At 31.9% G+C, this 27,623-nt stretch overlaps 3 protein-coding genes across 4 annotated transcripts; all 3 read left to right on the top strand.

Moving 5' to 3' along the window:
• The first annotated feature begins 8,943 nt into the window (after nt 1-8,943).
• LOC102621592 (hypothetical protein) lies at nt 8,944-26,457 on the top strand. 2 transcript variants are annotated; one of them, XM_052440074.1, is made up of 8 exons: nt 8,944-9,361; nt 10,218-10,365; nt 10,490-10,640; nt 10,781-10,906; nt 11,022-11,102; nt 11,263-11,455; nt 25,363-25,633; nt 25,727-26,457. In XM_052440074.1, exons 1-8 carry the CDS (start codon nt 9,143-9,145, stop codon nt 25,948-25,950), a joined length of 1,413 nt encoding a protein of 470 aa, XP_052296034.1. In that variant the 5' UTR covers nt 8,944-9,142; the 3' UTR covers nt 25,951-26,457. The 2 variants fall into 2 exon arrangements, with proteins under 2 accessions (XP_052296034.1, XP_006486108.1); XM_006486045.3 differs by lacking the exons at nt 25,363-25,633; nt 25,727-26,457 and adding exons at nt 11,532-11,802; nt 12,493-12,919 and having other exon boundaries at nt 8,950-9,361.
• Nucleotides 17,520-19,253, top strand: LOC112499011 (uncharacterized). Its single transcript, XM_025101479.2, has 2 exons — nt 17,520-18,503; nt 18,815-19,253. The coding sequence occupies exons 1-2, from the start codon at nt 17,957-17,959 to the stop codon at nt 18,847-18,849; spliced, it is 582 nt and encodes a 193-aa protein (XP_024957247.1). The 5' UTR covers nt 17,520-17,956; the 3' UTR covers nt 18,850-19,253.
• LOC102621895 (uncharacterized) lies at nt 24,112-24,874 on the top strand. Its single transcript, XM_006486046.4, has 3 exons — nt 24,112-24,299; nt 24,385-24,535; nt 24,673-24,874. Exons 1-3 carry the CDS (start codon nt 24,188-24,190, stop codon nt 24,857-24,859), a joined length of 450 nt encoding a protein of 149 aa, XP_006486109.3. The 5' UTR covers nt 24,112-24,187; the 3' UTR covers nt 24,860-24,874.
• Nucleotides 26,458-27,623: the final 1,166 nt, after the last annotated feature.

Genomic DNA, 27,623 nt, shown 5'->3' with positions numbered 1-27,623 from the left:
AAGCCACACACATGACATACGCTGATTGATACTTTTAATTGTTTTCATGTGATGATTGGACACCATGAAATGACCTCTTGAACACGTTTATAGGGACATAGATGGCAATCTTAGTTTTACAATTCCTTCAATAATGCAATTCACAAACACACAAATTAAGGGCAGCTAACTCATTGTGAACGGCATCTTCAACACTGCTTAATTACTAGATTATATTAAAACATAAGGGTGCGATTGGTTAACATGCATGAAGTAGTTCTATCTTCCATGTATGCATTGTGCAGCCATCGCCATTTTTTTTGTTATAATTATATTTCTTAACTTTTCTGGTAGATGGACGTTCGTATCTTGATGTTTTTAGAGTTTGTTTGTCCTAAGTTTTGACAATTATAACTTTTAATACTTCTTGTTGTAACTTAAAATTATGGTGAATTTACCTACATTCATTTGATTAAATATTCATATAATATTTATTACTTTTATCAAAATTATCATTTAAAAAATTATATTTATCAACTATTATTAATTTTTATTCTAAATTTATAACTTAATACTAAAAACAGCAACACTACAATACCACATAAACTCTTCATGTAACCCAAAAAAAAAAAAATTAGGGATCTTTTTATATCATAGATTGACAGATGGGCTGCACCGTAGGATGAGTTTGGTGCTTAATCTCCCACCTGAAGGATCCAATCAATACCCAAGGGAAAAAAAAAAAAAAAAAGGAATAAGGTCAAAGCTGATTGATGTAAGACGAGCTAATTGTGATTGGTTGATTTGTCTAATGAATTCGGGTTGGTCCGGGAGCACTAATTAATTATATGAGAGAGATGCTCGATGCTCCTGCAATTCTTTTTCCAAAGGGAGCAGGACCATCTTCATCTATGAATTATGATTTTTGTACAAGACCAGCCGAAGAAGGACCACTCGATTAGCATTGCCTAGACTTTTGTTTCCTGTAATTTTTCAGAGTGCTGCCATTGAGTTGACAGCAAGTCACATGGTGGTGGGCTTTGCTGGGCTTTGTGATTTTATAAATATCTCTGAATTGAGAGCCCAAGCAGTGTCGTAATGCGAGGTCCGGAGACAGAATGCTGGGCTTTCAATCAATTCAATTGTCCTTTTTATCCAGATTGTATTTATATCTAGGATCCTATCCAGCATTCATCTGCTGGGTTTTCCTACTATGCATCTGTTGTTTGCATGCTTCATTTTGACATGACATGTAGCTAATTAAATTGTTACATTTGTGCAATAATAATGGTAAAGTAATTGGTTATTCCGGCTGAAGTCACAACAATACTTTTTTCTATGTTATGTTCCATGTTGCTTACATTTTGTCACAAGTTGTGTATCAGCTCTCCTATTATCACAACTGTTATTAATGTTCTTAATATTATACCCAAGTCCCAAGTACTGTACTTAGGCTCTTGTTGTGTTAAGTTAACTAGTGAACATTAAGCCGAAATTTTCATTCTTTCACCAAAAGACCAAAAAATTTTCCAAGGGGTTGACATACAATATACACATAACAGTTTCTTCCATCTCACCGAGCAAATACTCTCAACCTAGATGAAATTGGATAAACCAACCCTAGTCAATCCAAAATCTGTGTTCACCATATTTCGTTCAAACCCATTTACTGAGGCACTAGAGTATTCATGTCATGTTGCTGTCTAGTTGTAGTCTTTTGCCGTTCAAATCTCGTCGCCATCTTGTACAACCAAAATCTCTTCATCATATTGCAGGTAAATGGTGGCATCTTTTTACTTGTTGTATGTTGTGAAGTTAATTTAAAAATTAATAGCGTCTGAACATCTTTTATAGTTGCACCAAATATTGATTTTATCTTGACTTTATAATGTTATTATGTGTTGGTTTGGTTTAATTAGTTGCAAATAACTTTGTTTCTTGTTATTTTCTGGGTAGCGGCTTTGAAATTCCCCCAATTGGACCGTAATTGGATTGTATGTTATACAAGTTTGTAAAATAGAAACTATAATTGGACACTCTATTCACGGCGGTGGATCCATTGGCAGTAATCTTGATCATTGAGTGCTGCCATAGTAATGGTTTCCTTGCTGTACAAATCTGTAGATAGAGAGAAATAGTTGTACTCATGGCCTGTTGTTAGGGATAGTCGTTCTTGAAGTAGGGCATTCGTGATATTATGGGTATATGATTGTGTTTTAACTTGTTTTTATTCATTATTCTTAGCATTATACATAATAACATTAAACTATGAGAACGAGAGAGAGTTGCCTTTTATTAATGAATATTGAATCTTCCTTTATCATAGAAGAGTGAAGGATAAAAAGGAAAAGGAGAAGCCGCCCAAAAAAAAAACTGAAAAAATTGAAGAAATTTGCAGAATCTATTTTAGATGAGTTGAGAGCTAGTGTTGAGCTTGGGAATGATATGGCTCGAGCCAAGGATAGGGCTTAAGTCCTTTTAATGGAGCACCAATAGGTAGAACCATAAGCTATGCATTTTGTTATTAGTTTTAGAAAGTAATATGTTTTATTATCAACTTTACTGGATTTATTGGATTGCATTGATGCAATGATGACTTAATATAATGTCTTCATTTAAAAAGATTTTTTAAAAATAAAATATGATTTATTTAATGTATTTAGATTTTATTACAAATGGAGTTCCTACAAATTCATTTTCCTTTTGTTTTTTTATTTTACCTTACTGCATGTGAAGCAGCAAGCTTTGAGCAGCAGAAGCTGTCCATGCATCCTTACGAGAGGAAAATATATGATTGATATGATACCATGACAAATACAATTGGTTTCTCAAATAATTTGCTTAGATTTTTTAATGAATATATTTGGCAAGTTATTTGCTAGCTAAAACTTTAATTTTGCCTTTAAATTTGGACGATGGACATGCCTTTAGAGTTCATTAGTGCATGTCATTTTATTAATGTCAGCAATTAAGGTTTCTCTGTTCTGATTGTATAACAATGGGTTGAATGAATTGGATATTGTTATTAGCAGTTTCAGTCTTCAACTAAAACTTTGTGTGGGTTTATATCAATATTATCCTTTTTTGAAATTGAGATCTAAGAGGAGATGAAATGTTGATTTTCACTTACTCTCCAAAATTGCAATTCCATTAGTGGATGTAGTAGTAAGACCATTTTTTTTGGTCATTGCCTTATACTTTTCTTTTATAGATTTATGGTCTCTTTTACTAAAATCTTAATTCATTAATTTTTTTTTGTACATTTTTTGTCTGTGATTTTCTTATAATTCTCTAATTTTTGCTTAGAAGTTAACGAATTTGAAAGAAATGAGATATTGGGTGGTAGATAAAGAAATATATGTTCATGATTTGGCCTATATTTAGATATATTCAATACTGGATTTAGTCTATAGCCAGGGCAGAAGTTATAAGGGACAGGGTGGCCCCAACAAAACCTTTGTTTCTTTGCCAATTACTATACCCAATTTTTTTAGTTTCTTCGGTTCTTATTCTAGTTTTGTCCGTACTTGAGGATGATATTGTGTGCAGAATGAGAAATGCTTTAATGAAAGACTGGTCAAGACTTCTAGTTGGATTCCATACTATGTCTGTATATATGTATGTATGCATGTATGTTGTATGTGTTAAAGTAAGTATGCACGTGCTCATCATCTCCGAAAAAACAAGTAGTGTGGGCTTCCAATCAAATAAAGAAATGTTACTTTGCAACACAAGGGAATTAAAGAAGTCTGTAAATTTTTTACTTATGAAATTAAAACTAGCCTAAATTTAGCTTCAAGTCTAGTATAGATAATTTGTAGAACTGGCTAAATTGCATAGCCAAGTCATGCTACTGAATTTTGAGTTGGTGTCTTGATGGACTAAATTTTTTGTAGTAGATGGTTCCAACCATAGAGCCAAATTTTTTAACATTTTTGCTGAGCATGCGCCATTTACATATATGCTCCAATCTTCTTGTATATTAGGTCTCCGTGTTTAGAGTTGAAATTAAAGTGGCATACCAAATGCTAGGCATTCAATTATCTTAAAAAAACATAGGGTCTGCAATCTTCTGACCCATAATGCTGTTGTGGAACACCAAATCAGATCCGGACAAATCTGTAAATATTAAGGCTTATGTTCACACCTCTATTATTAACGTAGAAGTCTAGATAGTAAATTGAGAATCGAGGCATTAACACACACAGTGGGTGCATGTAAGTCAAAATCTCATCATCTGTAAATAATATTAGAGCTTGATTGTAAATTGTGATAGTTTTGTCGACTATATTTACCTTCCCAGCCACCCAATGTACTCCACATAAATTTATTGGCATATATATCTGCAAAAAGGAAATTTTAGCTAATTAACCAAGACAAATAGATCATGATGTTCCTAAAATAATTGAAACATAATACTCATGCCTCATCGATAATTGTCCTTGCTATTTTGCCCTCTACAAATCTTTTTATGATGCCCTCATCAAAGCAACCTCGTATGAACATCAGTGTCAGTCTATGATTATGTACCCAATTTTCTTTCATAAGAGGTTAAACAGAAAATGAATTATTATGTAAATTAATATATCAATTTATACAAGTCCATGTAAAATTCGACAATACTTTGTTGCACTGTTATTAAGCATACCCAAAATTCATGATCAATTACACCACATCTATTTCTAACATTTTTAAGATATCTGATCATCCGATGGTGAATGATATTGATGTACATGAACATATGCTACATGTGATAACTATCCAAAAAATTAAATTAAGAACATTGTACGAAAAATTATAAAGGTTCATTTATTATAAAAATAATAATAAATATCATACTATTTGGAAGATACTATAAAATGTCTCACTGACCTCCGATTAGTTTGGTCCATCATCATCTCCCTCAACAGATTCTGACATCACTTTTGTTGGTTTTTTAATCTCTTCCCTCATCTTAGCTTTGATTTAATTCTTAAAATTTTCTAACTCACTTCTGATACTTCCGACAACTACTTTAAAAATGTTTTCATACATTCTGTTATCAATGTCGACAGTTGGCATAAGAACATCATTGTTTTCCTATTATACAAAAAATGCATGCATTATCAGCATCCTTAAAAACCATGCGTACCATACTTCAAATCTTATGGTTTTTATTTTTTTAATATATTTAATTCCACATGGTCTATTAATGGAACCAGTGCATAGTAGCAGCAGCCTCATTTGCTAATACCTGGCAGAACGAAAGTTACCACTTTATGATACTGTTAATCTAACTGTCATTAAGAAAATTTGAGATCAGGAAGTTTACAATGTCATTTTCACTTCGTTTGAATGCTACCAATTATGATATTAGTTTAGCTATAAGTAATGTGTAATTTCCCTTTTCATAATATTAACTACTAATTTTGCCAAACAATTTCTATATGTCCCAACAACATATACCTTGAATGAAAGAATTCAACAAGACCATTCGCATTCTTGCCACTCTTTCCCTCCCATATAACAATTAGTTTATATTCTTATTTATAAGCAGATGATCCTCTTAGAATTAAGTTATTTTTTCTATAAAAATAATTTGAAATGTTGGAGGAAATTAAAATAGATTTGATACCATAAACACTTTTCCATCAGAATAAAACTTGTATTATTTTTACACGAATTTTCATTCATGAACGAGTTTGTTGCGCTTAATATCTAAATTTTAGGGGTGTCATTTTTCTCATTTATTTTCTTTTTCAACTTTGGAATTTGTTAGTAATTTTTGGATGATTCCATTGGCCTCCATTCAATGGAACATTAAAAAAAAAAAAAAATCACTTTTCACATTTGTCACTCTCTTGGTTTTATATTAATTGAACTCTATGAATATTACTGACAATTATAAAAATGTGAACAAGGAGGATATTTCCAACAGTAATGAGCACAAATATATACAATACAGTGTTTTTATGATAGATAATACTAGATAAAGGGCTCAGTTGTTTTGAATGGCAAACCTTATGAGCGTGAGGCGGCTGTTAATTAAACAATTTTTAGGGAAGTATAATCAAGTGATGGATAAAAATTATGATATCAATCATATAGTTTCTTCAATTTATGTAGGTTAAAAAATTTGAAAAAAAAAACTTCAGTTGTCTTTTTTTTTTTTTTTCTTTTTTTTATACATGTCAAGTATTTTTCATCTTGCCATTTAATCTCCATCCTATAAAACACCATCATATTTAAATTGTGTAAGTTCAACGATTGATATACATATTAGCAAAGGAAATAATAGACCCTTTAGCCCGATTGGAACATTTGTATGCTCATCCATGATGTCATAAGTTTTCATCAATATCTCCTCAAAAAAAAAAAAAAAGTTTTCATCAATATGATGTTATTAATGTTAAGTATTGAACTCGCCAAGAATGAATTTAAAAGTGAATTGTTTATCTATATGAAATACCTTAATATTTTTCAAAAGCAAACATGATGAGGATAAAAATGATTAAAGGAAAAAAAAAAAAGGTTTGAGATTTGATTTCATATACTATTTTTCATTTATTAAAGGAAAAAAAAAAGAAAAAGAAAAGAAAAAAAACAATAATCAAGAGTTTATTTCTTGGTGTCAGTTGGTTGACTTAGTAAATCTCTTTCTTGAAAATAAAATTGGGACTCACTCTCAAGAATAGGGGGAGCTTTAGGTTTGCATTACTAAATGAATAAAAGAGCTCACCATGCATGCATGCTTAAGTAATCATGTAAATGATGAACACCAAAGCTGCTCATCATACAATTTCTTTTTTTTTTAAGTGCATCTTATCTCTACATAAGTTTTTGGAAATTCTCATCTAAAATAATAAATTCTCCAAATTAGCTCCGCTGAGCTTCTCACAGTTACAATCACCATAAAACTAAACCAATACATTGTCACCATTCCTCTAGAACCAATAAATTCTAATAGCTTCGACCATAGTTTTGGCCTAAGCTAAAAGTGGGCCAAAACATTTGTCGTGAAATACATTGTCTTTTGTATTTTTTTCCATTCAAGTAATTATTTCTTTGAAAAAAAAGAATTATATTCTTAATATTAACTTGGAAAAGGAGTTGTACAAATGGAGTTGTTTAAAGAATTTTGAGTGCATTTACATGATCATTAGCGAGTTTGAGTGATATTTGAGTCCAGCCCCAAAGTATAGAGAGTGGTACTCTTGGCACACCATTAACTTTCTTAGCAAAAACTTTTCCTCGCAGAAGATAAATTTTGCTTAATAGTTGGACTATTGGCACCCCTTACCTTCTCATAAAACCCCCTTTTTAGTTATATTTATTTTATTTCTGAAAATACCCTTATTTTAAATACACTTTTCTAAGTTCTCAATTTTCATTTGATTTATTTTATTGTTAAAACTCAAAGTATTATTGTGCTATTTTTTAATTATTTTTAATTTTATTATTAATCTACACACAAATTAAAATGTTATATGGGTGATAAGTTTTTTAGTGTTCATCATTAATTGCTGAAATAACACATATTTCAAATTATAATTTCAAAGCAATTTTAAGTATGAAAATATTTAATCAATAAGAAATCAAAAGAGAACAATGGATTATTCTAAATTTATAAAATTTATTTTAGTTAAATAGGAAGTAACATATAGAATTTTTTTTTAAAGGATTGATTATGAATTAAGTAATTTATTGGAAAAAAAAATCTATATATGTTTAATTTTCAATTGTCCTTAATTGTAATTTTATTTAAAGTGGGGTTTTGTAAGAATAATGTAGGGGTGCCAATAGCTCCACTCATTTTGTAATTACATATTAATTTAAACCCCATCTTAATTCTAAAATTAGCCTCATTCATTGTTCTTGAACTAGGAACTCTCTCCACAACTTTATGGTAACAAGTTTTTTAACTCATAAAATCTAAAATCTTTAACAAAAGTCTCTTTGATTTTGATGATGGGTGTCAAGCCTCTCTCTCTTTCCAGTCGTACCAAATCAATCATGATTGAAAATGGGTGTTGAATAAAAATTAAAAATGTTTTAGATGCTTCACTGTTTAAGTAAGGACAAGTTTTGAAGTAAATTAGAAAACAAACTTGGAATACAGCACTGATTTGATCAGCTCCAGAAAGCAAAGTAGAGCCTGGAGATGAATGTGATGAACCACAATTGCACTAGAAGTTACAGAAACATTACCCCCCATGGCACCAAGCATTCAAAATTGGGATTAACTGAGCTGTCCAAGCCCACTGAAATTCATATGTAAATTAACATTCAGGTCTCATACTTTAATATTTTATGTTATAAGTCATAACTTGTCAGTTTTTGTAAATAGGTTCCAAACCTTATAAAAACATTTTAAAAAAATTATCATTCGTATACCCTATATTTGTTCTATTATAAAAAATACTACAATATTTTGAGGGTGTATCAATCGTCCACCCTTAGTTGACAAAATGTATCAGCCGACCACCAAACCGTTAATTGTCGTTTGAAAGTTAATAGAATTACAGTGAATTGACGATTTTACCCTTAAAAATTATCGCTTGTATACTCTTAAATTCTCTTTTTATCACTTGTATACCCTTAAATTATCACTTGTATCATATGAAAAGACCAAATTACCCTTCTGACATCATCATACTTAAACAATAATTAACGATTTGGTGGTCAGCTGATACATTTTGTCAACTTAGGGTGGACGATTGATACATTTTCAAAGTGTTGTAGTAGTTTTGATAATAGAATAAACTAAGGGTATACAAATAATAATTTTCCAACATTTTTTGACTTTTTCCAGACCTTGGGCCAGTTAGTTGAATTTTGACTACCAGATCCAGGCAACTTAAAAGAGGACCTATTGTCCACAACTAGACTGAGTATGTCTATTTATGAAAACAATAATCAATTAGGGGTACAAATGTTATTATCCCGCTAATAATTTGATTTCGGGCACTATTTGAAACGAAATCTGGAGACGACACCGTAAAAATTGAAAAGAAAATCCAAAAAAGAAAGGAAAAAATAAAAAATCTCCCCCGCTGCATACTAACTCACAGTGGATCGACGGAGAAAGGATTCAAATTGAGTATGAAATTGAGTGAGTGTTAAGTAGAAGACTCAATTTTGAGGAGTTGTTATAGAGAGAGAGAGAGAGAGGGAGGAAGGGGAAATGGAGGGCGGCGGAGGAGGAGGGAGAAGGATATCGGCGAGCCCAAGGCCTTGTAGTGGAAGAAGGGTTTTGGCGAAGAAACGGCGTCGTAATTGGGCCGGCTTTGACGGCTTCGTTAACAGCGTTAAGAAACTTCAGCGACGCGAAATCAGTTCCAAACGTGACCGTGCGTTCACTATGACGGATGCCCAGGAAAGATTTCGCAACATTCGTTTGCAGGTTAGCTCTTTTCTTGTTCATTTCTAAAACTTTTAGCCTTTTTTTTTTTTTTAATTTTTATATAGGTCATTAATTAGCTTAAGCCTGGGAATTTATATTTCCAGCTATATGAATGGATTTTGCTTGATGGGTAGCTGAGTTTGACTCTTTTTCTTAATGAGCATTTGATCTAATTTGCATTCTTTTAGTGTTTCACTGCAAATTTGTTAAATTTAACTGCTCTGGGACTAAAAGAGCAAAAGACTCTACTTTTAACTCCTAATTCAAGCTAAATAACCTTTCCTATTTTTCTTTCTTTTATTTATTTTAGTTTATTTAATCTCATCTACTTGATTTTGAAGTTGCGGGTATGAAATATTTTGACTTTATTATCCATTGTTGAACGGCTAAATAATTGTGTTTTAGTTCTTTTATGTGTTTCTTAATATTGCTTGGTTGTTGTTTTAGCCGCTGGTCATATTTCGAATATGTCAGAGTTAGAATTCTTGGGAGATTTATTTTCTCAATTTTGAAATTGGATTTAGAAACAATAGTTACATTTTCTTTGTGATCAATATCTGAAGATAAGTTTCATGATTTACGTTATGGACATAGTTCTAGTAACCAGGAGCATGGAGAGTAAGAGGAGGACGCATACAAAATTATGATATTTCTGCAATTTTGATGAATTTAGCTGGGAGCAAATAATGATTCCACCCTATGGTGGACCATTATGACCGACATTTGACATACATTTAATATATGTATCATTTAGGGTCAATTATTAATGGATGCTTCAATTGTGTATCATTCAGTGTCGTTTAGGGCTTTCTTATTTAAGCTCTGCTTCTTACTTGTAGTGTTATTTTATACACAGGAGGAATATGATACACATGATCCAAAAGGCCATTGTTCCATGGTTCTGCCATTTCTGAGGAAGAGATCAAAGATTATTGAGATTGTGGCAGCACGTGACATTGTGTTTGCCCTTGCGCAGTCTGGTGTCTGTGCAGCTTTTTGTCGAGGTTGAGCTTTACTTTTGATTCCTCCAAAATTTTGTGGCAGCACATGATATTTTTCGTTTTCTGTTTTACTCAAGGTATATTGAGGAGAAATATTTACCTTTTTTTCTTTTTTGGTTGGATGCAGAGACTAACCAGAGGATATGCTTTTTAAATGTCACTGCTGATGAAGTCATAAGAAGCTTGTTTTATAATAAGAACAACGACTCACTTATCACAGTTTCCGTTTATGCTTCAGACAATTTCAGTTCTTTAAGATGCAGAAGCACGAGAATAGAGTACGTGTGCCCTCTTCCTGCCTTACATTAAAATGTAAACAAGGGAGGGCAACTGGAATTGAAGAGACACATGAGAGCTTTTAAATTTTGTCCTAGAGTTTAATTTTTCTTACTGAAAACATATCCCTTCATTTTTCCAGATACATACGGAGAGGTAAACCTGATGCTGGTTTTGCCCTCTTTGAATCAGAGTCACTGAAGTGGCCTGGTTTTGTAGAGTTTGATGATGTAAATGGAAAGGTACTCACATATTCTGCACAGGATAGGTAAGTATTTTACTGCCCTGGAGTGCTTTTATGCTAAGATATCATCATCTAGTGGACAATTAATTTATTGATTTTCTTACTTCTTTGTCTTTTTTGTTTCTGTGTCTTTTATCAGTATATACAAGGTGTTTGACCTGAAAAATTATACAATGTTGTACTCCATATCAGATAAAAATGTTCAGGAGATTAAAATCAGGTAATATTCGTTTACACGATGGCTTATTTTCTACCTGCACATTCGAACACTTACTAATAACTAGTGGTTCATGTGCTTGTTATAATGATTAGAATTTATATGTTTTTTTAATCTTGCTTCCTATGTGCTTATTTGGCTTCGTGTAATGGTTTTTCAACAGTCCTGGGATCATGTTATTGATTTTTACTAAAGCTAGCGGCCATGTTCCTCTTAAGATTCTTTCAATAGAGGATGGAACTGTTCTCAAATCTTTTAATCACCTTCTTCATCGGAATAAGAAGGTGGATTTTATTGAACAGTTCAATGAGAAGCTTCTTGTTAAGCAAGAAAATGAGAATCTCCAGATTCTTGATGTAAGGATCTCGTTATTTCTTCCATTACAATTGCAGTTTATTGAAATATAGTATTTCTGACTTCTTTTACATTTAGGTTCGGAATTTTGAGCTGACTGAAGTTAGCAGAACTGAATTTATGACCCCATCGGCATTTATATTTCTATACGAGAATCAGCTATTCCTGACCTTTAGGAATCGAACAGTGGCTGTTTGGAACTTTCGAGGCGAGCTTGTAACGTCGTTTGAGGATCATCTCTTGTGGCATCCTGACTGTAACACAAATAACATATATATAACAAGCGATCAAGATCTTATAATCTCTTACTGCAAGGCTGATTCCGACGATCCATTAGCCGAAGGAAATGGTAAGCTCTTTGTCTCTCTTCTCATGTTTGTTACATGTAAAATCTGATGGATTATTATCTAGCTGTAAAATCAATTTTAAAAATCATGCTGTCAGTCATTTAGGAAAATTGGTCCAGTTTCTTATTTGACATGTCAACCTGTTGAAGTACGAAATGCATGAAAATTTTATGGTACATACTTATTTTTTGATAATTTAATGGGACTTGAGAATGCCTTTAAGTAGGTATTTGGTTGGTGCTTTGTTAATAGGTTCTCTGACCGTGCAGTTTGGTTTTTAGGATTCTTATTATGCTATCAAGTTGAAATGTTGTTGAAGTTTTAGTTCCATATGTATTGACCTGGAACTCTTTGCAACATAACATTCTCATTGTGTGCATTGGTTATTCTCTTTATTAGTTTCACTAGCCTAGATTAAGCCTTTTTGGATTTGAATTTGGGAGGCTTTCTGTCAATGGAAGCATGAAATGATAATGATATCAATTTCTTATTTTGTGTTGCTCATGATACCAGTAAATGCCACACAATAGGCAATCTACAATCTAGACTCATTTGTGGTGATACTTAGCTTCTCCATGGATGCCTCACATCCATGATCTCAAATCTTGCCCAGAGTTTCTAATCTCACTTGTATGGTAAATTCCCCTTTTGCAAAACTGCTTGTACTAACACCTTTCACATATTGGGTGCAGCTGGGTCAATCAATATCAGCAATATCTTGACTGGAAAATGCCTTGCTAAAATAAGAGCAAGCAATGGCCTCCCTGCAGAAAATGAATGTAGTTGCAGTGGTGATTATAGCAGTGGCAGTTGCAACGTGAAGAAGCATAGCCATGCCTCCAGAATTAGGAGCACGGTTGCAGAAGCCTTGGAAGATATTACTGCTTTGTTCTACGATGAAGATCGTAATGAGATTTATACTGGCAATAGGCATGGCCTAGTTCATGTATGGTCAAACTGATGATTCTGATTTGTTCTTGTTTTGACGAAAAGCTTATTTCACCAATAGTTCAAATGGTTGTGCTGCCGCCCTGGATCAATTTCCTGAAACTGTACCATTGAACACTCTTCTACCAATTTGTTGTTCTTTTTGTTTATTTGATGGCCTGTTCATCTTCATCTTCATCTCACTCCCTCTGCTCTCTCTCTATCTTGATTTCGTTTATTCTGTTCGTTATGGGTAGTAGACGTAACATGCAGTTGTTTAATTCTTATATTAGTTCATCAAGTAGGAAAATAAAATATTAGGGATATTCACGAATTTTATTTTGCGGATTAAATATCAATTCATATTCGATTCATAATTTTACGGATTATAAATTTTTAATTCAATCTAATTTACGAATTAGTGAAATTCAATTCAAATCTAATCCATACGTCTACAGATTAGATGCGGATTTAATTCAATCCATCATTTTACTAATTGGTTTGTAGATTAAAATTTTTTAATTATGTCTTATCTACAAACTAATTAAATAAAAAATAATATAAAAATAATTTTATTATAAATCAAATTCAAAATTAAATATTTTTTAAATAAATTAATTGTTTAAATAAAATTAGAAAATACATTCAAAATTTCAAAATATAATACACTAAAAAGAAAAAAAATCTCATTTGTTTAAATCAGTACATAAAAGTTAATTGCTTAAGAAACTATATTTTTTATTTAATTATTTTTATTTTATATTATTGTCGGATAAGATATAATATGATGTTAATGTAATTATATTTTAACTTATTTATTTATTAGTAAGCATAATGTCATATTTACAAGTTTAATTTTTTTACTAAATAATTTTTTTTTATTTTTTTGCGGATTCGCGGATTTACAAAAGTAAATCCATATCCAACTGTGGATTTTCAAAATTTTAATTTAATCAAATCTATCAATTTACGGATTAAATTTTTACAAATTAAACAGATTGAACGAATCAGATTGAATTCTGTATACCCCTAGAAAATATCCTCCTTGCCTAAATAGGGGAGTAAGTGGGCTATATTTATGGTGAAGTGGGATGATATAGACTTATAAGTAATTTCATAACATCTATGGAGAAGCTAAGTAGGGCTGATATTGATTGACATAACATTTGTGATATAGACTATTGCTTGTAGTATGAATTAGGGGTGTCAAAAAAGCTCGGCAGCCCAGGCCCGCGGGCTGACAAGGGCTCAAGAAAAAAAGCCCGGACAAAGCCCAGACCCAATACTTTAAAAAGAAAAATTTTATAAATTAGAATAATATAATTAAAATTGAAAAGTAATTTAAAAATAAAAAAGAAAACTTAAATTCTTAACTTATAAATCAATCATGATTCAAAAAATCTAAAATTATGATACTAAATTCTCTTTTTTGTGTCAATTGATTAAGAGAGCATTTAAATTAGAAAATCTAGTATTAAAGAAAATTAAAGTTACGAGCTTTTATTTGCTTTATTTATTATTTTAATTTGAAATATTCATTTTCTTTAATTTATCTATGATTGTAATAACTTGTTGATCATTAATTTATTTCAAATTTACAATAATTTAAAAAATTTTAAAATAAATAAATAAAGCCCAAGTCCGGCCCAGGCCCGCTGTTTGCCATCCCTAGTATGAATCTACCGCTTGATTGACCCAGCTACTCCAAATTAGCGGTGATAATCTGGGTGAGGACTCATCTGATCAATTTGATTAGATTTAAAGTATACGGGTCTAGATTTGAAAAAATTAAATCGTTTAATAAATGTGTAAAATTTATTTGATTTATTAAATAAATGAATTGAATTTGGGTTTGAGGTCATTAATTTGTTTATAATACGTTTGTATTTTGGAAGATGTTAATTTTGTTTTCCTTGATTTTTGTTTATTAATTATTTTTTTAAAAGAAAATGTAAAAGATTCTATTGATTTGTTATTAGTTATTCATAAATAAGTTAAACTAATTGTAAACGGATCTAAATTTGGTTTGATTCCTTTAATTTTGTACTTAAAATGAATTAAATGGATATTTGTTTAATAAATAAATTGAATCTAAATCCTGATATTATAATTCATTTAATAAACAATTCGAATTTGAATCCATTGAATTTTGACCTAATTCATTACAATTCGATTCATTTATTCGTTTTACCACTTTTACACCATATATGTAAAATTACTTAAATATTAATGTCTTTTAATATGAACCTATCACTTATATGGTATAAGTAATTTCATAACATTTATGATACAGACTTATAAGTATTTTCATGCAAGTGATAGGTTCATACAAGTGATATAGACTTATAAATAATTCGTTTATATTGATTGACCCACAGATATATGAAAATTTCATATAGCATACAAGTGATACAAGTTGTACCATACAAGTGATAGGTTCACATACAGAAGTTTCTAAAAGATTATATGAAATTACTTATACCTACTGCTTGTAATATAGACCTATAAGGTTATGTTTGGAAGTAAGGATTAAGTGTAAGATTGGATTAATTTTGGGATTAATCATTTATCTTATGTTTGGCAAGTTTTATTTTGAATTAGATTAGGAGACTATATTTGAATTTAATCTTAAATTCATGGGATTAACAATCCCGGTATACGCATAGATTTAGTTAAAATTAATTGTAAAAATAATTTTCTATTTAATTAACCATTACTTGTATATCTAATGTAATATTTAGTTTAATAATCACTATATTAAAATTAATCATGAAAATTAATAGTACCAGTAAGCTTTTATATATATATATATATTATTTGAAACTTTTTTGATAAAATAAAATATATTTAAAATCTGTAATAAAAAGTAAATAAAATATCTAAATAGTTTTTAATTTAATTTAATCTAATTTATATTTTGTTTATTATAATCATGATTACCTAGTAACTAATTTTCTATATATTTAATTTTTCATTAGTTGTCTTTTGAATTAATTTTAATAATTATTTTATTATTAAATATTCATGAATAGTTCATTTTTAGATTTAATGCGACTTAAATGCTATTTAATTTCGTTCAAATGTAATTTAATATAGTCCAATCCAATATTGTATTAAATATAAGATAGTATTATATAATCCAATATAATCCAATCAAATTCAATCTAGTTCAATCGTAATAATTAGTCCAATTTAATCATGCATGCTAAACATAACCTAAGTATTGACTAAAGGCGGATAAAATTTCTCGTCTTTTAGGTATTTTTGAAGTTTTTTATTTGAAGAAAATGAAAAGTCATTAAAGAAAATTTTAAAACTTCACAAAAAAGAATTTTTTTTTGTCATGGTTTTATCATAGTTTTGTTTCTTTATTATTATTCAAAAATAATTTTATATCTAATAAAATGAATGCCACTTAATGTAATTAGTGTAACTAGAGATATAACATTATTTATCTTTTTTAAATTATTATTATTACCAATAAAATGTGAGTAATAAATTCAACTTTTGCAATAGCATTAACATCAAAGTAGCGCCCCATTTTGTCTATTAACAATTTTAGTTTAAGAGTAATACATCAATTATTGTTATGTTTATTTTAACTATTATAGTATGCATTAAATTGATGGTTTATTATATTACATAAATGATACGAAAATTATACATTAATTATAAATTCCCATATCCTTCCAACCTTTTTACGATTTCGCCAATAATATTTGGCTTACCATACAAATCCTCCCTTCCAAAAATAGTTTTCTAACTCCATTTAAAAAAATTTGAAATCTATAAATTTGATAATTATACTTACTCCGTGAATTGCACTATTCTTGTTCAATCATTTGTGTAACTACCTATAATGACATAACTAATTATATAGAAATGATTATATAAGAAATGAAGTGTATAATTTTTGGATGAGTTTAGACAATAGTTTTTATTTGATCCATGAATCTAATCATGGTGGTCATTAGCAAGATCTGCGGATGATTGTATACTTCTCTTTCAATTAAGTGAATAAATTTTATTGTTCCTCTAATCCATAGAGTTAAAGTATTGATTGGATTATGTCACCTCTTATTAGTTTTCTCCAATATCTTAAAATCAATTTTAGGCAACATTCTCAAATTTATTATTTTTTAAACTCAAAGTTTTAGATAACTTTGTGAAATTTACTCCATTTCACTCAAAATTTAAATACGACGCAAGGAGTTTACCAATTTTATTGGTTCATGAACCACAAGTTGCGGCTTAAGAAATGAAATGAATGTGAAAATTGAAGTCTCATATGCAATGATCTAATTTTCCACCAACTTTTGACAGGCAAATGGTTATGGCCTTGTGCATTTGTTAATCATGCCATTTTGATTATCATGAGCTTCTATGTAGATTTTGTGGGAGAAACGGCTACGAATTTTGGGGCGAATATGGTAAAAGAGGAAGGTTATATGTTGGAGAATATAATTAATTACCTTGATGCACTGCAGATTTTCCTCTCAATTACCGGACATTTTGTTCTCTAATTTTATTTACTTTCCTACTTTTATTTCTTTAATTTAGGGATTGTACAGCTTTGCATTTAGTTGCTTTCCTTTATTAATCTTTAGAAGTCAACTATAATTTTGTATATAATTCCTTGTATTTTATGATGTAAAGCAATAAGATGTGATAGCATTTTTATCATGGTATCAGAGCAGTAATTCTTATTGCTATTCATTTCCCCTTATTTTCAAACTTTGGATACTAGTCATCATGACTGAAAAATCGGATGCCACAAAGGACAGCAAAAATGCTGCCTTTACACTACATCCTTCAGATAATCCTGGAACCATTTTGGTTTCCTTTCCATTAAATGGAGAAAATTACACCATGTGGAGTAGGGCCATGATCAAAGCACTAAGTGCTGAAAACAAATCTGGTTTTATCAATGGTGTAATAAAAAAGCCTTCCACTTCAGATTCAAACTTCGAATTGTGGAAACAATGTGACGACATGGTAGCCTCTTGGATCGTGAATGCTATTACTCCAGAGCTTGCAGGAGATACTATTTATGCAGAGACATCTCATGATTTATGGGTAGATCTTCAAGAAAGGTTTTCTCAAATTAACGGGCCGCGTATTTTTGAACTACAAAAAAGAATCAGTTCTATATCCCAAGGTTTGGACTCCATTACAGCCTATTACTCTAAGCTGAAAGGTTTATAGGATGAATTAAATATATATTCTCCCATGCTCGTTTGTACATGTGATTCTAACAAAACCTTTGAAGCATATAGAGACAGAGATCGTACCATGCAGTTTCTTATGGGCTTAAATGAAACATACACAGTCGTGAGAGGCCAAATTTTACTGATGAATCCAATTCCACCCGTTGGGAAAGTCTTCTCTTTGGTTCTCCAAGAGGAGCGACAACGCGGCATCATTAGTACGCAACCTGCGCAGACACAAGAATCTGCTGCTTTGGCTACCAAAGGAAATAATGTTTCAGGTAAATTTCCAAGGCAGAATACATCTAATTATAGTAAACCAACTTGTGATTTTTGTGGAAGGGTGGGACATGTGAAAGAAAAATGCTACAAATTGCATGGATATCCTCCTGGCCATAAGTTGTATAAGGGCCAAAATCAGCCTGCTGCCAATCAAACTTCTATGAATCCTCCAGCATTGCAAGCTTCTCTTTTCACGCCAGAACAATATCAACAGATCTTGGCCTTAATCAACATTCAATCAAGATCAAATCTAGTGAGTAACAATGTTCCCCAAAGTAATTTGACAGGTATTGCCCTCAATGTTGTTCATTTACCACACCCTACTTCTTGGATTATTGATTCTGGAGCTACTGATCATATGGTCAGTTCTCCCTCAATTCTTTCACATATCACGTCTCACTGTTCAAGGACAGTTAAACTACCTAATGGGGTTGATGCCCCAATTACTCATATTGGTACAATTCAATTGACACCGAATATTGTTTTGAATAACGTTCTTTATGTTCCCAGCTTCCAATTTAATTTAATTTCAGTTGGAAAACTCACTCATGATGCAAACTGCATTGTAACTTTCTTACCCAATTCTTGTCTTATACAGGACCAGTCCTCGAGGAAGGTGATTGGAGCGGGTAAATTACATGATGGCCTTTTCTTATTTCAATTACCAGTCACTCATCCAAAATGTCTACAATCTATGTCTTCTTCTAATTTGTGGCACCAACGCTTGGGACATCCAAGCAATCAACATCTTCAGTTACTTTCCCTTTATATTTCTGATTTAAGTGTTTCTAATCTAAATCAAGTTTGTGAAGTCTGTCCATTAGCTAAACAAACTCGTCTTCCTTTTGCTTTAAGTAATAAAAATTCTCTGGAGCCTTTTGATTTAATCCATTGTGACATATGGGGAAAATATCATGTTGCTTCTTTATCCGGTGCTCATTACTTTCTTACTATTGTTGATGATCATACAAGATGTACTTGGATTTTTCTCATGAAGTGTAAGAGTGAGACTTGTTTACTCATACAATCCTTTTATTCTTATGTTGAAACCCAATTTAACAAGAAAATTAAAGTTTTACGTTCTGATAATGGGTTAGAATTTAACATGATAGATTTTTATCGTATTAAGGGAATCATTCATGAAAAGAGTTGTGTTAACACACCCCAACAAAATGGGATTGTGGAAAGAAAACATGGCCATCTATTGAATGTAGCCCGTGCTTTGCGATTTCAAGCAGTACTTCCTTTACAGTTTTGGGGAGAATGTGTTTTGACTGCTGCTTATCTTATAAATCGGATGCCAACTCCTCTTCTTAATGGTAAGACACCCTATGAAATGCTTTTTGAAGCAATTCCTTCTTATTCACATTTAAAAGTCTTTGGGTGTTTGTGTTATGCTACCAATACAAATACTTCAAAGACAAAATTTGATGCTAGAGCCACCCGTTGTATTTTCCTTGGTTATCCATATGCTCAAAAAGGTTATAAATTGTATGATTTAAATAACAAAAAAAAATTTCATATCCAGAGATGTACATTTTCATGAAAATATTTTTCTTTTCCTTCAAAAGTCGTCCCCACCTTCTAATAAAATTGTCGTGCCCCATTCTATTGTTGAACAAAATCATGATAACCCTAGTCCACCAATTGTTGAACAAAATCATAATGACCTTAATCCAACTCCTATTGATGAACCAATGTGTCAGGAAAATAACCAGCCAGTTGATGACCCACCAACAATGATTCGACGATCCACTCGAGACACTCATCCTCCTTCTTACCTCAAGGATTATCATTGCAAGCTGGCCTTATGTGATTTATCATCTCCAGCATCTTCTTCATGTCTTGTAAGTAAATCTTTACATTATCCTATACATCATTATCTTTCCTATGACAAATTTTCTCCTTCTTATCGTTCCTTTTTAGCATCAATTTCATCCACCACAGAACCAAAAAGCTTTAAACAGGCAATGCTTGATGAAAATTGGAGGAATGCAATGTCCGAAGAAATCAAAGCTTTGGAGGATAATCAGACTTGGAACCTTACATTTCTACCACTAAATAAAAAGGCTATTGGTTGTAAATGGGTGTATAAAATCAAGTATAAAGCAGATGGGACTATTGAACGCTATAAAGCTCGCTTAGTGGCCAAAGGATATGATCAACAAGAGGGACTTGACTACCAAGAAACTTTTGCTCCAGTGGCAAAGCTCACTACCATGCGTTGTTTATTGGCTATTGCAGCTGTGAAAAATTGGAGTCTCCACCAACTTGATATTAGTAATGCCTTTTTACATGGAGACCTAAATGAAGAAGTCTATATGCAACTCCCTCCTGGTTACAAAGAATCAGAAAATCGAGCTGTAGTCTGCAGGCTTCAAAAGTCCTTGTATGGTCTTAAACAAGCCTCTCGCCAATGGTTTGCAAAACTTTCCAATAAGTTGCTGGATGCTGGATATCGACAGTCAAAGGCGGACTATTCTTTGTTTACTAAGGTAGTCAATAATTCCTTCACTGTGATTCTTGTGTATGTAGACGATATCATCATTGCAGGTGATGATACTATCGAAATACAAAAACTCAAAGAGAGGCTACAGAGTAATTTCAAAGTAAGGGATCTTGGCAACTTAAAGTTCTTCCTTGGCATTGAAGTTGCTCGTACTAAGAGTGGGATTTATTTAAGTCAACGAAAATATGTTCTGGAATTACTCGAGGATTTTGGTCTTCTTGGCTCTTGTCCATCCAAAACTCCCATGGAACAAAATTTAAAGTTGACTAATTCAGATGGTGAACTTATCTCAAATGTATCCTCTTATTGGCGATTAATTGGACGATTACTCTACCTTACCATCACCAGACCAGACATAGCCTATTGTGTTCAAACTCTCAGTCAATTCCTTAATGAACCACGTCAACCCCATTACCTTGCTGCAATCAGGATATTACATTATTTAAAAAGGAGTCCAGGACAAGGAATACTTCTCTCATCATCTAGTGCACTACATTTGCAAGCATATTGTGACTCAGATTGGGCAAGTTGCACAAATACCAGGCGTTCTGTCACTGGTTATTGTGTTTTTCTTGGTCATTCTCCGGTATCATGGAAATCTAAGAAGCAATCAACCGTATCTCGCTCCTCTGCTGAGGCGGAATATAGAGCAATGGGAACAACTTGCTGTGAGATCAGTTGGCTACTATATTTACTTAAAGACCTTGGAGTTAATCATCCTCAACCTGCACTTCTTTTTTGTGACAATAAAGCTGCCTTACACATTGCTGCTAATCCCACTTTCCATGAACGAACTAAGCATATCGAAATTGATTGCCACTTAATTCGAGAAAAAATTCAGAGAGGAATTGTTCGCACAACCTTCATTCATTCACCACAACAACTAGCAGACATATTTACTAAACCTCTTGGAGCTGATTCTTTCCATCGAATGCTTTCCAAGATGGGCGTTCAAGACCTTCACCTGCCATCTTGAAGGGGGAGTGTTGGAGAATATAATTAATTACCTTGATGCACTGCAGATTTTCCTCTCAATTACCAGACATTTTGTTCTCTAATTTTATTTACTTTCCTACTTTTATTTCTTTAATTTAGGGATTGTACAGCTTTGTATTTAGTTGCTTTCCTTTATTAATCTTTAGAAGTCAACTAGAATTTTGTATATAATTCCTTGTATTTTATGATGTAAAGCAATAAGATGTGATAGCATTTTTATCATTATATGTCTATTTAACTGTGGAGTATGTAATCAACTTGGCCAGATCAGAGCCCCGAGGCAAAGACATTAACATCAAGGAGAAGATATTTTAGCTAATTTTGGAGATACAAGATTTAAATTTGATACTGGTCTGCTAGAAATTGTAGCAAGGAAGCTCGTGGTTTAGCTTAATTTGCTATTATTTTAATTATCCCATTAAAATTTTGAAATATAATCATGTCATTAGTCAGAAATAACTCATAGTGTATGAAAAATTTATCTTTTAACTTTTGAGTGTTGTCAGGTGTTTAGAAGGATGAGAGAAATACGAAAGAAACGGCAGCATTCGCTCCCAAAATCTTCATCTTTTTTTAATTTAAAAAATTAAAATATTAATTAAAAATAATAAAGAAAACATAATCTTATTCACTTCTTACTCCATTTTTGCAACTCTCTCTCTCACAATCTCTGTCAACAGCCCTCTCTCCCGCTATCTCTCACTATTTCACGATCTCTCTCCCACTCACGCACTCCATTTCACAATATGAAATTCTTTAGAATTTTAGAGTTAGTTAATTTTCAAGTGACACTTTCAATAGCCAATTGATTTAGTAACCATTAATTACTTTAATTTCCATAAATTGTAATGACAGTGCAAATGCATCTGGTTGTGACAGCTAAAGGCCAGCATGAAGAATTAAATTTCATCAGCTATTACAGGAAAATGCTTTTGCAGATAACGTGGTGCTTCACTTCAATTTCAAAATTCTCATGAGTTTTCCATTATTGTCACAAACCGAGAAATTGCAAAATACACGGCCTGATTCTTTGGCGATGACTGTGTCACCGTCGACGGTTGTGTCGTCGTCGGCTAGTCTTATTCGACAGAGATAGTGAAAGAGAGGATTGTTTGATGGAGATAGTGAGAGAGAGTTGCAAAGATGGACTAAGGAGATAATAATGAATTCTATTTTCTTTATTATTTTTTATTAATATTTTAATTTTTAAAATTAAAAAAGGACAAGAGATTGTGGGAGCGAAACGACAGCATGTGCTGCCGTTTCTCTCGTGTTTTTCTGCCTTTCTAGACACATAACATTTTGTTTAATTTTCCAACATAAAAAAATATAATTGTACTTCACGCGACAACAATTCACAAGGACAATAATAACACGACGTTATCGTATTATTGCTATGTTATTTTCTAACTTTATTCATCTACAATATATATGACACAATAATTTATACAAAATAAATGTGTAATTTTATCCAGCAAGGCAGGAAAATCTTGCTAAGCACCAAAGGATGGGGATATTTTCACCCCACAATTTTTATAAATTCATCCCATTTAAATAAAATATATATATAAAATATTCACACCACTTTTTAAATTTTAAAATAAAGAAAAGTTAAAGAATTAATTAAATAGATTATTTTGTTTACATCAGTTGCTTGACCATTGTTGATCACTAATATTATTTTAACATTATTTTATTTTGATTATTTTATCCTTATACTATAAAATGACTAGATTTTCAAAAACATGTGCTTTTGCGCCATAGGTTTAAACAATTAATGAGGATTTAATTAGTTAATTGTTCACATCTATGTATTCTTTATTTGAAATTTTTAAAAATTATTTTAATCTTTATAATTAATTTTATTTTGAAGTCGGTGAGTTTTACACAATTTGAGGGGCGATGATTATTATTTGAGTTAATTCGAATTGACCTCCTAGTAAATTAAATTATCCTCCAAATATCTCTTAAACTATTTTAAGCCTCAATCTACTCTTATTTACCATTCAAAAGATTTGGTAAAAAAATATAAATAAAGACACGTCGATAATTTTTTTTTTATTTTCTTAACAATAATTGAAGGTAAGTTAAGATTTATAATCATTTAGGGGTATTGTTGAGAATAAAAATATTCTAATCTAAAATTTTAAAATAAAAAAAATCTAAAAAATATATAAATCGTGAAGTTTAAATAGCACAGCTAGTTTAATGTTTCTAAGCAGCAAATGATTGGTAGTTTTGAATTTCCTTCATTTGTTTTCTTAGAGTCATTATGTATGGGTGTCCTATTTGTAGGTGCTGGCATCATTTTATTATTCTGTTAGAGACGTGACATGACTTGCACTTTGATATTGATGGAGTTCCTTTTTCATCTAAACTGCTTCTTGTAATATGAATATATGTTGTCCACTTCGTGCACTTATGTAGGAAGAATATGATACATGTGACCCAAAAGACAATTGTCCCATGGAACTGCTGCCATTCATGAAGAAGAGGTCAAAGGTTATTGAGATTGTGGCAGCACAAGACATTGTCTTTGCTCTTGCTCAATCTGGTGTTTGTGCGGCATATAGCCGAGGTGGGGACTGTAATGGATATAATCTCATATCACGTTTACAGCTACAGGGAGGAGACTGTATTTGAATTTTCTTTGTTGGATGCAGAGACTAACCGGAGGATATGCTTTCTAAATGCCACTGCCGACGAAGTTGTAAGAAGCTTGTTTTTTAACAAGTACAACGATTCACTTATCATCGTTTCAGTTTATGCTTCGGACAATTTCAGTTCGTTGAAATGCAGGAGCACAAGAATTGAGTAAGTGAACCTCCTTTCTTCTCCCATCATAAAAAGATGAAAGAACGAGGGAAATAGATTTACTGACTTGTTTTTCACTTCTCTTCTTATTGCCTTTTGCTTTTCCCGCTGAAAAAATTACCCTGCATATTTTCCAGATGCATAAAGAGAGGTATTGCAGATGCTGGTTTTCCTCTTTTTGAATCTGAGTCATTGAAGTGGCCTGGTTTTGTTGAGTTTGATGATGTAAATGGCAAGATAGTCACTTACTCTGCAGAGGACAGGCAAGGGTTATACTGTACCAACGTCACTTTTTATGCTAAGATATGCGCTTACCTACTCTAAAATCAAATGATTGTTTCTTACATCTCATTTCCTTTCTCGATCTTCTATTAGCACATACACGGTGTTTGACATGAAAAGTTACACGATGCTGTACTCAATATCTGACAAAAATGTTCAAGAATTTAAGATCGGGTAATGTTTCTTTACATAATTGTTCTCTTGATCTTGCTTCATATCTACTTACTAGATTTTTGTTTAATGACTCTTCCCTACAGTCCAGGGGTTATATTATTGATTTTTACCAGAACTGGAGACCATGTTCCCCTGAAGATTCTTTCAATAGAGGATGGTTCTGTTGTCAAATCTTTTAACCATATTATTCATCGGAATAAGAGGGTGGACTTCATCGAACTGTTCAATGAGAAGCTACTTATTAAGCAAGAAAATGAGAATCTCCAGATTCTTGATGTAAGGATCTTTTGCTATTCTCTTGCTTCATAAGTGCAATACTATAGCATCCACTCATTAACTTTCATATACTTGACGTTTTTTACTATATTTAGGTCAACAATTTTGAGCTGACAGAAGTTAGCAGCACTGAATTTCTGACACCATCAGCATTTATATTCCTATACGAGGAACAGCTATTCCTGACTTTTAGAAATCAAACTGTGTCTGTTTGGAACTCCCGTGGGGAGCGCGTAACTTCATTTGAGGATCACCTTTTGTGGAATCCCGATTACAACACTAATAACATCTATATCACCACTGATCAGGAGCAGATAATTTCTTACTGCAGGGACGATTCAGATGATCCTCAATCAAAAGGAAATGGTAAGCTTACTAAGCTGCCTTGAAATGTTGTTATACAATTGTGAATTATAGCCATGCGTGCCTCAAATAGAATTTGCATCTCTGATGCTGCAGGGTCTATAAATATCAGCCACATATTGACTGGGAAATGCCTTGCCAAAATAAGAGCAAGCGATTCCCATTCCCCTGCCTCCAGAATTAGGAGCACGGATGCAGAAGCCTTGAAAGACATTACCACTCTCTTCTATGATGAAGCGCGTAACGAGATCTACACAGGGAATAAGCACGGTTCAGTTCACGTATGGTCTAGGAGTTATCAGTGCCGGTCTCTTCTGTGAAAACTCCGCAAACACAAAGGCATTTTCAGGACATGTTATGTTTTGATTGATGGTTTCGGTATACTTTATATATAACAGTCATGTATTGTTCTCCACTGTACATTTGCATTTCAATTGCCTCAAGTTTACTTGTTTAATTCTTGAACGCAATTCTATCATTCATCCAAAACAGAGAGTCACGGGTACTTCTAGTGCTATATATTACACCGACTTCATTAGATTCTCGTCGTGTGTACTTGGAGCCATTGCGCTGTGGCATCCAAGCACAACGCAGCCCCCAAATGGAGAAGAGTTTAAAATTATTCTTTAACTGCTGCTTTGTGCGGTACAATGGTCCCTAACGCCTAAGGGGGCGTAATTCACATGGCAAGCATCCAACGAAAAAGGAAGCATTGCAGTGAAAGTAGCGAAGGTCTTTCAGCTTCTGACATAACTTTGCTAGCTGGTAGAAGGGTGCTTGTAGAATCAAAATCCCATTTTAACAAGAATCAAACACATGGATTGGAATTCGATAGAAGCCATCAATTGGGTGGATGCTTTACGATTTTCCAACCTCTAATATCCCAACAGCGCAGCACTAAGCAATTGCTGAACCGGTAAGTCGAAACCGCTGCCTGTCTTTTCACTTTTGGCACATATGCTCGTTCACATCACATGACCGCTTTTGAGATTAGTTGAGTCCATGCACAAGCACAAACAACATCGTAGTCAGCTATGTCCCACTATTTTCAATTTTATATTTATTCACGAATTTTTTTTTTTTTTAAAAGAACAAGATTAGTTTAGTGAATTCTCTAATCCTAAAGCGTTTTAAAAAAGATTTTTCATTATTTACCGTCCAACAAGGCAACAACCTTGAAAATGAAAGAAAAGTCGCACTAAGAAAAACTTTATTTAATTAACTTGAGGTAAATAACATTTGAGTCCATGATTTTGATGATTTCTCAAGTAAAAACATAGTTTGTCTAGTTGTATTTAATCGGTATCTTTACCCATGCCTTTTTTTTTTCCCTTAAATTATATTACAATTTATTGACAACCAAGGGTCTATTTTTGAATTATAAATTCCACTTTACTTAAACTTATTCGAAATCTTCTCTCACCCCTTTTCTTTCTCAACCCGACCTTGTTCCCAAATACTTTCGCTTTTCCCTTTAATTTTTTATTGCATAGTCATAACTACACAAACTAATGAATTAATTGAGGTAGTATTCATTTTTTTTTTGTTTAAAATTTAAATGGATCTAAATTTTTTTAAAATCTTAATGAACCCAAAAAATATGAGCGGCCTTTATTTGTTTTTATAAAAAAAACTTAAACATAGTTATTCATATTTATGTTCTTGTAAATTAAAAAAAAAAGAGATTAGGTTTTATAGTTTAGGAAATAAGTGTATTTTGTAGAGATGTTTTTGAAATATAATATATACTTCTCCTTTAGACTTTTTTCCTATTTAAATAAAAATCACAAAAGTTTATTTTTTTATTCATATATAAATGTCTGAAAATCAGACATAAATTATAAAAAATAAACAAGAAAATTAAAAAAAATTGAAATTAATAAAATTTTAGACTTCAAACATTTAACGAACAAGAATAGAATCTTATTTATTCTTACTAAAATTTTAAAACTACAAATGTTTCAATTTTATTTACAATTTCACACAATATATA

This window comes from Citrus sinensis, chromosome 4, assembly GCF_022201045.2.
Source record: "Citrus sinensis cultivar Valencia sweet orange chromosome 4, DVS_A1.0, whole genome shotgun sequence".
NCBI classification, from domain to species: domain Eukaryota; kingdom Viridiplantae; phylum Streptophyta; class Magnoliopsida; order Sapindales; family Rutaceae; genus Citrus; species Citrus sinensis.
This window is presented reverse-complemented; position numbering and strand designations above follow the sequence as displayed.

What these genes read in the sequence shown, in the direction of transcription:
- LOC102621592 (XM_006486045.3), top strand. Translation starts at nt 9,143, where the DNA reads ATGGAGGGCGGCGGAGGAGGAGGGAGAAGGATATCGGCGAGCCCAAGG. An exon ending in ACATATTCTGCACAGGATAG is followed by an intron (nt 10,907 to 11,021) that starts GTAAGTATTTTA and finishes GTCTTTTATCAG; the next exon opens with TATATACAAGGTGTTTGACC. An exon ending in TCCATTAGCCGAAGGAAATG is followed by an intron (nt 11,803 to 12,492) that starts GTAAGCTCTTTG and finishes TATTGGGTGCAG; the next exon opens with CTGGGTCAATCAATATCAGC.
- LOC112499011 (XM_025101479.2), top strand. Translation starts at nt 17,957, where the DNA reads ATGCTCGTTTGTACATGTGATTCTAACAAAACCTTTGAAGCATATAGA. An exon ending in TCCCCAAAGTAATTTGACAG is followed by an intron (nt 18,504 to 18,814) that starts GTATTGCCCTCA and finishes TGTCTTATACAG; the next exon opens with GACCAGTCCTCGAGGAAGGT.
- LOC102621895 (XM_006486046.4), top strand. Translation starts at nt 24,188, where the DNA reads ATGGAACTGCTGCCATTCATGAAGAAGAGGTCAAAGGTTATTGAGATT. An exon ending in TTGTGCGGCATATAGCCGAG is followed by an intron (nt 24,300 to 24,384) that starts GTGGGGACTGTA and finishes TGTTGGATGCAG; the next exon opens with AGACTAACCGGAGGATATGC. An exon ending in TGCAGGAGCACAAGAATTGA is followed by an intron (nt 24,536 to 24,672) that starts GTAAGTGAACCT and finishes CATATTTTCCAG; the next exon opens with ATGCATAAAGAGAGGTATTG.